Source organism: Juglans regia, chromosome 10 (genome assembly GCF_001411555.2).
Source record: "Juglans regia cultivar Chandler chromosome 10, Walnut 2.0, whole genome shotgun sequence".
Lineage (NCBI taxonomy): Eukaryota > Viridiplantae > Streptophyta > Magnoliopsida > Fagales > Juglandaceae > Juglans > Juglans regia.
In genome coordinates this window covers 2,735,855-2,747,581 of record NC_049910.1, presented here as the reverse complement: position 1 = coordinate 2,747,581, position 11,727 = coordinate 2,735,855, and the positions used below count along the sequence as shown (strand labels likewise).

General features: G+C 35.4%; 3 protein-coding genes across 5 annotated transcripts; all 3 read left to right on the top strand.

Moving 5' to 3' along the window:
* The first annotated feature begins 429 nt into the window (after nucleotides 1–429).
* Nucleotides 430–6,021, top strand: LOC118349584. Its single transcript, XM_035694785.1, has 4 exons — nucleotides 430–535; nucleotides 752–873; nucleotides 1,312–1,419; nucleotides 5,303–6,021. The coding sequence occupies exons 1-4, from the start codon at nucleotides 430–432 to the stop codon at nucleotides 5,951–5,953; spliced, it is 987 nt and encodes a 328-aa protein (XP_035550678.1). The 3' UTR covers nucleotides 5,954–6,021.
* LOC109009184 (cytochrome c1-2, heme protein, mitochondrial-like) lies at nucleotides 3,570–10,544 on the top strand. 3 transcript variants are annotated; one of them, XM_018989577.2, is made up of 8 exons: nucleotides 3,570–3,697; nucleotides 7,227–7,297; nucleotides 7,883–8,097; nucleotides 8,532–8,811; nucleotides 8,891–8,962; nucleotides 9,718–9,834; nucleotides 9,936–10,001; nucleotides 10,078–10,544. In XM_018989577.2, exons 2-8 carry the CDS (start codon nucleotides 7,241–7,243, stop codon nucleotides 10,192–10,194), a joined length of 924 nt encoding a protein of 307 aa, XP_018845122.1. In that variant the 5' UTR covers nucleotides 3,570–3,697; nucleotides 7,227–7,240; the 3' UTR covers nucleotides 10,195–10,544. The 3 variants fall into 3 exon arrangements, with proteins under 3 accessions (XP_018845122.1, XP_035550578.1, XP_035550579.1); XM_035694685.1 differs by having other exon boundaries at nucleotides 3,574–3,697; nucleotides 7,230–7,297; nucleotides 10,078–10,439; XM_035694686.1 differs by having other exon boundaries at nucleotides 3,574–3,697; nucleotides 7,217–7,297; nucleotides 10,078–10,439.
* LOC118349583 (uncharacterized mitochondrial protein AtMg00810-like) lies at nucleotides 6,212–6,658 on the top strand. The gene has a single exon (XM_035694784.1). It carries the CDS (start codon nucleotides 6,212–6,214, stop codon nucleotides 6,656–6,658), a length of 447 nt encoding a protein of 148 aa, XP_035550677.1.
* Nucleotides 10,545–11,727: the final 1,183 nt, after the last annotated feature.

The window sequence follows — 11,727 nt, the reverse complement described above, 5'->3', positions numbered from 1 at the left end:
CCTATACATTTCGTCGCTGCGAGCGAAGATCTTCAGGTGAGAAACGTGACGTGGGACTAGTGGCTATTGGAGGCAATTGGTTCATCTTATTCTCGATCTTTGATATGCGATATTTTCAAGTCGGGGTTTTAGCTTTTTAAGTGTTTTAGCTGGTTTCGATGATTTCAGTGCTAAGCGATTCCTTTAGTTAGAGATTCCTTTTGTGCTAATCAAAAGTGAGTTGCAATCACTAGCATGGTTGACGAGGCCAGGGTTTTGATCAGTGTACCATGATTATTCATAGCGATTATTTCTTTCAACTTCAAGCATCATGGAAAAATAAATGCTCCATTCATCAATTTAACTTGAATCAGCTACATAATGTTTCATGCAGCGGAATTATTAAATACGAACAAATTGTCGGAATTGGCATGCTTGCCATTTTATCTGATGTATGAGAAGAAGCAGAGAAAGAAGCCTTTGTGGTACCCATACGTTAGAGAGCTTGATCGTCAGCCAGGAGGGGACAGCTTGCAGTGGAATCTCCCCTTCTATGGTCTGAAGTAGAACTGTCATACCTAACAGGTAGCCGGCCAACAAAAGGTACGTTTCACTCTTCTTTAAGCCATTGAGAAATGTTGCTACCATTCGGGTTTTTTTTTTTTTTTTTAATTTTTATGGGTGAATTAAAAAATGCTGCTACCATTCAGTTGAGGCAACAATGGCTAATGTTTGGTAGTCTTGTATGTTAGTTAATGCATTCCTTCTGCAGGTGTACGTAGGAAAGGAAAAAAAAAAACTGTTTTGGATATGCTTCCTTATCTGCATTTGGGCTATGTTGCTGATCCTTCTGAGATGCAATCCGATATTTCTTCTCAAGGACCTATTTGTCCAGTAAGTGTGTCGTCATAGAAATAAGGTTGATGATCAAAGAAACTCCACAAAAAAAAAGACTAACAAAAGAGAAACCCTAAATGCTCCATGTAATAACCTTATTAGCTGGGTTTCAAGCATGCAGAAAAATCTGCAATGATCTGGTTTATTGTGATTATCAGTGACCGATATCGGCAATGGAGAATGAATCTTCTTGTCTTATAGATTCCTAGCTAGGGTGACATGTTTTGAACTTTACAGGTGAGCCCATGTATGGAACGATCAGTGTTGGACCAATTCTTGTTGATTATCTTACCGCACAACTTACCGTCCACCCTACTTTGTTGAATGAAGACAAGAGTCTTTGGTAATCTTGCTTCTCCAAATTTGTGTGTGAATTTTGATTAAATATAATTTATTGTTTACTTAGTTTTGGTTGATATTTGTGTATTTCGTTAGTTGGCAGACAGTGATCTGAAACCAAAGAAGCGAGTTGCTACTCAGCTTCATGTTAAGTTGGAAAAGAAAATGCTTCATGCATGCGATTTCTGCAATGGAATTTATTCGGTGTCTCGGAGTTGTGCAGACAGTTGATTTGAGGATATTCTTGTTACTTTGTAAATGCGATCACGAATGACCCATTTAATTCATTCATTTTTTGTGCAATGTGGCGTTCACAAGGGATGCCTGTCAGCTGTAATATGTTGCCTTTTTTCTTTTTTTTCTCAATTCGTTAGAGAGCTATTGAGCACTAGAAGTGACAGCAAAACTAGTGGCTTAAAGCAACTGTGGAGCCAACGAGCCAGTGTCCAAGTGGCCATTTGGAGGCATAATATTACACGACGAAGTTACAGACATGAAAAAGACCGAAGACAACTCGAGCTTCATGATTCTCACTATTTATTGCGTGGTGTATACGTCATACGGCATTTAAAGTTTACATGGTTAATGGTAAAGCATAATTCTATGGACAAAAATTGTTTGACAAACTATGAACAGTTCCGTTTTCACTTTAAGTACCATAAATTATAGGTAATCACTGACCAAGTTTTAGGTTACGTGGAAATGAGTGATATTATATATAATCATAAAATATGTAAATATTACATAATTATTTTAAAAAATAAAATTTTTTATTAAAAAAATTAATTTTTTTTATATAAATTTTATATTTATTTATTTATTTTTAATTATATAACATTTGTGTACTTTATGATTGTAACTATCATTTTTATAAAAAAATTGTTAGAATACTTGTATTTCTCGTTAACAAAACAAATGTATATTTCTTTTGTGGAGCACTCACAATGTAAAACTCCATTGAGAGGCCAATATTTATATAAAGTAGACTAAAAGTACGAAGGTGCGAAGGAAAGAAAAATATCAAAAAGCAAGAACATCTCATTGGATTATATAAATTCAAATTCAATATTGAAGAGTTTGGCTAATAAACTCCAAAAATAATCTACATTAAATTATACAACTTCAAAAGGATACGAGTTTTAACTACAGTAATTTGAGATTGGTGGAGATTGGTGGTTATATTTGGTGGTGATCACCGTAGCTAGGCCAAATTGATTAAAAAATATTTCCAAGTACTTGTTATTTCCTTTACTTTTCTTTTGTACCATTTCTCAATTTCTTATTTTGTTTATTTGCTTTTCTTCTGTGCCATTTATTTCGTTTCAAATTTTTTTTTTGCTTGCTACTGTTGGATTCAATCTTTTAGGTTTAGGATTTTTTTTTTCTTTTCTTCTGGATATATGCTTTGTTTTAGTACTCCTAGGGTTGGGATTTGAGCTGGAAAGAGAAAGAAAATTAATGGGTGTTTTTTTTAGATAAAAAATGTATGTGTTTTTTTCAATGGTTTGTATTAAATATTTAGAATATATTTGTTGCACTCCAAAAATATTGCTCTCCACTTGTATTAATGTATTTCCATATAGCTCTTAATTTAGAAAAAAAATTAATAGAAAAAAAATTATTAAATTTATAATATTTTATTATTATTTTGACTAATAAATGGATAATCCAATGTGAGAATAAGTTTTGAGTGGAATAGTCAAATGCAAAATCATATGCAAATTTTGTATTTGCATTTGTATAATCAAATGCTAATGGTCTTATAAAGATAACTATAAAAAGAAAAATTTATAAATTAATGTGTTTTAATACAATATGATAAATTTATTTTACAAATATATAAAAAAATAATATCAATAACTGAACAATTTAGATTATAAAACCGAATAAGAAAAATCCAATTAACTCATGAATATGATAAATATTCAAATCTTTAGATTTTTTTTTTTTTTTTATTTGGAGGAAGGAGATTTCAAACTCCATACCTATTACATTTTAGAGGTTATGAGTTATACCAGCCAATCCACGTGCTTTGACAAATCTTTTGAATTATAATATACTAATATCGTGAGATAAAAATAGTGACTATAAAATTAAAAGGAAATATTTTAGTTACAAATAAATTATATAAAAGTAGTCTTATAAATTAATGTAACATGATGTAATTTTTTAGATTATAAAATTATTTTTATTATAAAGTAAATTTAACAGATTAAATGAAATCATGTCAATTTATAAAAAAAAATTTATGTAATTATTTTTGTGATTGCTGCAGTAGTCAAAAAAAAAAAAAAATCACAGGTGGGCCTCCGTGGGAAGCCCAAAGGCCTAGAACCTCTCACTCGTGGTAGAAGATAGGTGAAGGGATAGTAGCGAGTTCATCCCCAATTTCCCCTCGCAGCAGTTCTTCCTCGTTGGATCTCCGAGCTGCATCTTTGACCAACAACCGGCCCCCCGACGGTTCCATAGCCTCCGTTCCCCCGTAAGTTCCTCTCTAAACGATTTCAGATTCGAATCAACACTCTGCCCATTTTATTCCTCTCTTTCTCGGTTAATCTCTCATCACTCTTCGATCTGTGCGCTACTCTCAAGTTTAGGCTTTGTTTCTTATACATTTTTTTATTATTTTCAGCAGAAACGAGGTGAAAGAAAGTTTTATAATCTGTTTATTGGTTGTATGGATGTGAATGTTAACGGCTTATGGGTAGACCATATAAGAGTCTCAGGCATTTGGTTTAGCGGTTTAGGCATCTTTATGTATCTCGTTCTATGTCTATTGGTCAGTGTTTGTGCGCACACTGCGGACGCAATAGTTTAGTGAAATGGAATGAAAATTAAATATGCGTGTTTTCTTTCTTTCTTTATTTTTTTTAAAAAAATAATAATAATAAATGAATTCTACAATCTAGTTTTGTTGGGTTATTATCCACTGCTTAAATTCAATAAGAGATTATATATAAGTTGTGACATGAAGGAGATTAATTTTGTTTTCACCAAAAACATTTTTGTTGAATCAAATTGAGCATTTTTTTTTTTTGGGGGGGGTGGGGGGTCGTGTTAGGCGTTATATATTTGTTGAGGGGGGAGCTAAAGTATGAAGAACCATTTATTTTATTTTTTGGCTGTGTTTTATTTCGGTGATTGTATTTTGGATTCAACTTGAAGGATAGTGGTTTGGGTTACTTTTGATACATCTTCTACAGCTGATTTCAGATTGAAGAAAGGTGTGTGAGTGACCTTTCATTTATTGAGAATTTCCTCGTACAGGATATACTTACAATCTGACAATGCTTGTTACGAGTTCATGTATTGATTGCTGGTGCATTGGTTACGTGGATATTTTATTTCTTTTACTTTTCTTTCCCCTTGTTATAGGAAAAAGATAAGTAAAGGAAAACAAATTTGATGAATGCATGGAGTACCTAAAATTTAATGTACTTTCATGGGAGAGAGAAATATAGAGCCACTTTCATCTTCTACTTGATCTTCAGTAATGATTAAATGGAGGCAGGGAGGAAGGAGAGACACTTTTGTCTTCTAATACCTTTAGCTTCAGTGATGATTAACGGTCTAAATTGTTTTCTTGGTGTTTGCTGGAATTATTTTGTTATAAACACAAATAAGACACCTTAGCACTTTAGATAGTTTGGAAAGTGGAATAATCATAACACTCTCTCTCTATCGCTCCATATGCAGAACTTTCTCTCTATCGCTCCATATGCTTCTGCATTTACTTGTCCCGGGGTTCTCACGTGTTTAAAACTGATTCAACTAATACACATACTCCAACATAGTCAGTTTGATGTATATCTATTTTTATTTTCTTGCAACGCTTTTAGGGATTGCTTTTGTTGTTTCTTCTTCTGAGGAGATTGGTGAATGATTTGTGATTTTATTGGCTATGCATCCTGTTAAAGGGCATGGTTGTAATTAGTATAATTTATGAGTGTACAATTGTCATTTGTATGCAGTATGTATAGGAAGTTGAATGTCAATGAATATACGAATCATTCTTTCTTTCTGTGTTCGACTACATGGTATCAAAACGTTGAGTAGTCAGCTAGTGGTGGTTGTGCGACGGAGCTAGTGGTGGTTAGTGGCACATAGGAGTTGTCTGTGGTATCACCGTCGTTGTCTGTGGTGGTTAGTGGTCGTTGTCCTCTTTGTCGTTGGCGGCCGGAAGCTATTTCAAGGTATTTCCGATGACCTCAAGTGTCGTCTCCGGTATTGGGCACCAAAATTGAGCTCGTCGTCATTTTTTGTGCACACCGGTGAGTCTCCCGTCGTCATTGGCTGCCGGAAGGCCTGTTTATCTCCAACGACGGCGACGTCTGGTAAACACTCTGTTGGTTGTAGATGGGTATATACAATCAAAATCCATCTTGATGGTTCTGTTGAACGTCTGAAAGCCCAGTTGGTTGCTGGTTACACTCAAACTTATGGCATTGATTATGACGAAACTTTCTCTCCGGTTGCCAAAATTTCTTCTATTCACGTATTGATCTCTCTTTCTGCTAATTTGGATTGGCCCTTATTTCAGTTGGATGTTAAAAATGCATTCCTACATGACGACTTAAATGAGGAAGTGTATATGGAGCAACCACCTGGATTTGTTGCTCAAGGGGAGTATCGAGGTATTGTGTGCAAGTTAAAAAAGACATTATATGGTTTAAAACAATCTCCTCAAGCATGGTTTGGGAGGTTCTCTGATGTTGTATTGGCATTTGATCTTCATTGATGCCAAACAGACCACTCGGTATTTCACTTACATAGTGATGCAGGTCATATCTAGTTGGTTGTATAAGTTGATGACAATGTAATTACTTGGAGTGACTCAGCTGGAATTGCCAGGCTGAAACAATTTTTACATGATCAGTTTCAGACAAAAGACTTGGGCAAACTTAGATACTTTCTTGGAATTGAAGTCGGTAGATCTAAAAAAGGTATTAACCTATCTCAGAGAAAATATGTACTTGACCTTCTGGAAGAAATTGACATGTTAGGTGCACAACTTATTGACACTCCTATGGAGCCAAATCGTAAACTCTTGAAAGAGGAAAGGGAGTTGTTTGGAGATCTAGGTCGGTATCAAAGACTTGTTGGGAAATTGAATTATATTACTATCACTAGACCTGATATCTCTTATGCAGTGAGTGTAGTGAGCCAATTTCTACAAACGCCCAGGATCTCACATTGGGATGCTGTAATCCATATTCTTCGTTATCTTAAGCGAGCTCCTGGCCTTGGATTGTTTAGAATTGAAGCCTTTTCAGATGCTGATTGGGCTGAATCTCCTTTAGATAGAAGATCAACTACTGGATATTGTACCTTTGTGGGAGGTAACTTGGTTACATGGAAGAGTAAGAAGCAAACAGTAGTAGTTCGGTCTAGTGCAGAAGCTGAATCCAGAGCAATGGCTCACACTACTAGTGAGCTGACATGATTGCAACACTTGTTTCAAGAGATTGGGTTTCTAGCTCCTGTTCCTTCTCAATTACTTTGTGATAACAAAGCTACAATGCATATTGCGCGTAATCCTATGTTCCATGAGAGGACTAAACACATTGAGATTGATTGTCACTTCATTTGGGATAAGATACTAAGTGGTGAGATTTCTACACCTTTTGTGAAGTCTGCTGATCAACTTGCAGATATGTTTACCAAACCACTGTGTTGTAGTCGGTTAAAGCTTCTTTGTTCCAAGCTAGGTTTATATGATAAATATGCCCCAGCTTGAGGGGGAGTGTTAGAGGATATAGTTGTAATTAGTATAGTTTATGAGTGTACAATTGTCATTTGTATGTAGTATGTATAGGAAGTTGAATGTCAATGAATATACGAATCATTCTTTCTTTCTGTGTTCAACTACACATCCTAACTCTTTTGTGCTGTTGTACTCCCCAATTTAGTGATAATACTTCTCTTTGTCTGAATCTTTAAGATTTTTTTTTTTAATTATTTCCACCAATAACACTTGCTCTTTCTTTTTTTGTTGGGTGAGTAATTGAAAGAAGCATTGACTGGAATGGCTGGACGAGTGATCCACCAGCTACTGAGAAGGAAACTTGAATCTCAATCGACAGTAAGATTCCGTCTATCACAACTACTTCCTCCCTTCGGACCCTTCCTCACTCAGATAAAATTGATGTTGGCTTCTGTTGTCTCAGCCTAGACAATCCAAATTAGTGTTGATAAAAAGATTTGCTAGTTTTAGGTTTATGTGAATCCCCTTACTCAGTTTCATGTGCTTTTTTAACACTTTCTTCTCCCATTTTTTCTCCTCCAAAAATTCCATAGGTAGGTCAGGCTCCGATACTATGCTTAATTTATTTAATATATACTGTGTTTAAAATATTTACCTATAAAAAAATTATATTTATAAGAATACATAGATTTGGTTTTATACCAGTTCATGACTGTTTACGTTTGCTGACATGGTAATGTCATTATTTGTTATCCTATCTGGGCAAGAATCTAGCATCCTTTTTATTTTATTATTATTGTTTGATATTAACTCATGTAATAATCCAAGTCTAGTGTCTTCTTTTTTGAATAATTTCCTGGATTTGTATTGATAAGAAAGAAAACTTTTTTTCTCTCTCTGGAGAATGGCTTTGGCCTTTTGACTACTGTATTCGCTAAAATGTTGTTGTATATCAATATGTAGGCCCCTCCTTTATTGTCGTCTCTCATATCAAAGAGCAATAATGTTGGGTCTACTGGCATGAAGTCCTTTAGAGCACTCGCACTCCTCGGAGCAGGTCTTTCAGGGCTTTTGAGTTTTGGAATGATAGCATCTGCTGATGAGGCTGAACATGGATTACCGGCTGCTCACTATCCCTGGCCTCACAAGGGCATTCTCAGTTCATATGATCATGCTTCGTGAGTTCTGATGGAACCTTTGATTTTTTCTTTTTTCTTTTTTCGGATCTTTTGTGCTCTAGTAATACTGATACTGAGTTTGTATTGTGCTCTAGTAATATTGGACCCCTCTATGGTAGTCCTATATGTCTATGGTTTTATTGTTGAGTCATAAATGGTAATCGTTTGTCCCAACCTCTGTGGCATTATTTTCATTTTGCACTTCTAGTGCCTTGAGGTTGTACGACATTACATTTTTGTCTTAAAGTTATTAATGAGATAACGGTTGGTAATACAACTAACAAGGCAACTGGAATCATGATATGCTTATAGTTTCCTCAGAAAATCTTGTAAAGTTGTTCTTTTTGGTATGGAGAATTACATAGTGATGTGCACTGTGCCTATTAGATGCACTTTCCTAATATCAATTGCTAATATCAATTTTGCCTGAGCAGGATTCGTCGTGGTCATCAGGTTTATCAACAGGTCTGTGCATCTTGCCATTCTATGTCACTTATATCATTCCGTGATTTGGTCGGTGTTGCATATACGGAAGAGGAGACAAAGGCTATGGCAGCCGAGATTGAAGTGGTTGATGGACCTAATGATGAGGGTGAGATGTTCACACGCCCCGGTAAACTCAGTGATCGTTTTCCTCAGCCTTATTCAAACGAACAAGCAGCTAGGTTTGCTAATGGAGGGGCCTATCCTCCAGATCTAAGCCTTATCACCAAAGTAATTCCTGTCTTTTGCTTAATTTTGTTCAGAGTCTATGCTATCTGTCCCAGAATTATCTTACCCTTGGTCCTTTCAGGCTCGCCATGATGGTCAGAACTACGCATTTGCCCTTCTGACTGGTTACCGTGATCCCCCTGCTGGTGTCTCGGTAAATTTTTATCCACCACTGCTCTTACTACAGATTTTCTATTGTAAATGTGAACAACTTGTGCTTGAAGTAGAATGTATATTTGTACTCTTAGTTGAAATTTTCAGTTTGAAATCCTGAAATAGTAGTACACCAAAAAGAACAAAAAATAGGAAGTATAAGAGAAAATAACAGGTTTCTAAGTCTATCATAAATTGAGCACTACTTTCATAGTTCTATATGGTTTTTTCTTGGAAGGGGGGTTCCAACCTTTCTAATTCCCATCATTCATACAGCAAAAACTATTATGTACATATGCAGTACATACGAGAAAAAAAAATCAAATCTGCTATCTATTTAATGCATTCAACTGGTCTAGGTGTAGCACTACCTTTTTTTATCTTGTACTTATCTTGCACAAAGTTGCACTTTTCGTTTGATGCAAGAAATATCTTGTACCTCAACCAATTTCCCTCAGATGCAGACTACTTATCCATGCAGACTACAATTCCCCTGTTCCCTTCTGTTTCAAGGAACGGGGTCAAAAGTTGTTTGCTTCAGTTCTCAGTTGTATATGATTGTATGATCCACAACAAGCCCGGAGGTTATACGCATCCCATTGGTAGAGACAAGAATTATACGTCAGGGATCTTTAGTTATGTAAAGCATGAGCATATATTGTCTAGCTTCTCTTAATGTGTAGATTTTTATGTTCATTTGAGTTATTGCTATTTGACACCTCCTCACTCCATAGCTATTCTTAATTGGTATTGTAGATTCGGGAGGGGTTGCATTATAATCCTTATTTTCCTGGTGGAGCAATTGCGATGCCTAAAATGCTTAATGATGGTGCAGTAGAGTATGAGGATGGTACACCTGCAACAGAAGCTCAGGTTGGTTTCCCTAGTAAAAATATCCCCCTGGAGCAATAAGAAGCTCCTTCCATGTTTTCACATGTTCTCTTGAGGGTAAATTTTATGATGCTTTGGTGCAGATGGGTAAAGATGTTGTGACATTCTTGTCTTGGGCCGCGGAACCTGAAATGGAAGAGAGAAAGCTGGTATGTTTACTTAAAAGTCATGTCTCCGTGAGATTATTAAAAAGCTATGTTTTATTTATGGCATTGTGTAATGCAGATGGGATTTAAATGGATATTCGTACTGTCACTGGCATTACTTCAAGCTGCTTATTACCGTCGATTGAAGTGGTCAGTTCTAAAGTCTCGCAAGCTGGTTCTCGACGTTGTCAACTAGCTTCCATCCAGTTTCCTTTCTACTTCTGCTTCTGGAGGACTAAACTCGACAATGATTATTATGTCAGATATAGTTTTTCTTGCCGTTTCAATTTGCTCCAATTGGTAAATTGGTGATGGAGTGACCTTGAAGGTCTGTCTTTTTTTGAGTTTGATTGAGTTGAGAATAAGCTATTACACACTTGATTAACATCGTGACGATTTTGGTAATCAGTTCCAAATTGTTCAGAGTGCAATGTTGTCATATATTTTGTTCAAATGTGTCATTTTATTGGCGTTTTGCGATGGCAATAATCGGTGATTCTTTAAAATGAGAAGAAACGGGTAGCCATGCCATCATGCCCTTTTCAAGTTTTGTTTCTACTAGTACTCGTTTTCATTTCATATCTTGAATCAGTTTCAACTATAGTAAAATTTTTTTGTCTACAAAGAGATTATACAAAAGTAAATCTATAAATTCACGTGGTTTTATGTGATCTGTTAAATTTATTTTACAATCTAACGTACTGCATTAAGTCATGTCAGTTTGTAAATTTATTTTTGTATAATTTATTTGTGGCTAAAGTATCTCTCTTCTTATTAATATTTTCGTTATTTATCATAACAAAGGGCCTCACAAATATGATGATCGGTGCTGTGCTTATCCATCATCTTATTAGCCTTGTAACCTCATGTGGCCATAAAATAGGGAGATGAGTGAAAATATTAAATAGTTTTTTTATTTATCTATCTATCAAGATGATGATAGATAAATAGTAATATTATTACTCAATTCTCTTGGGCCTACTCATTTCTGATTGGGCCCAGATCTTGTTACTGGGCCTTCGACCTGTGCTGTGAAGTAAGATGAGTTCAAGGGTTGGATGCCGGATTTGCCTGTAGAAATGGGCCAGTAAGTCCGAGAATTGGGCTTTCTTCCTTAAGAGAAAAGGCTCCATGGGTGTCTCTGATGGAAAATAAAATCATTAAAAAAAAACAAAAAAAGGAGAGTCAAGGCCAGAGTCGTTGTGCACTCGTTATATTTTATTTCTATCGGGTCATGCGTACGTTTTATTGCATTCCTTAAACAGAGCCGAAGGAGGTTTTATAAATTTAGTAACTAAAGGAGGTTTGAGATATGGAACCCACCACTGAGTAAGAGTGGACCGACCAGGGCAATTGTATTATTACTTGGTGGAGGAATTTGGCGGTCAATTCAAAGCTGTTCAATTAACATTAACAACAGCTTTTGTTGGAACAGATCCTCTCAATCACATGTGGTATGTGATCTACTTTTCCTTCCAATTAAAATCAGATGCCATACTATTTGTAATGTTCAAAATTCAAATATCTTCACAACCGTTTATATATATCTATCGCATTAATCGTAGATAAATTAATTGATTTAACTGTTGGTCACATCAGTAATATTACACAAATGCTACACTACTTTTGCGTGTTGTTTGGAGATTTTTCCTGATGTCGAACACAATCAAACCCCATTGATCATGTACATGCATTAATATGTCAATTACATCGATTATTAAAAAATAAA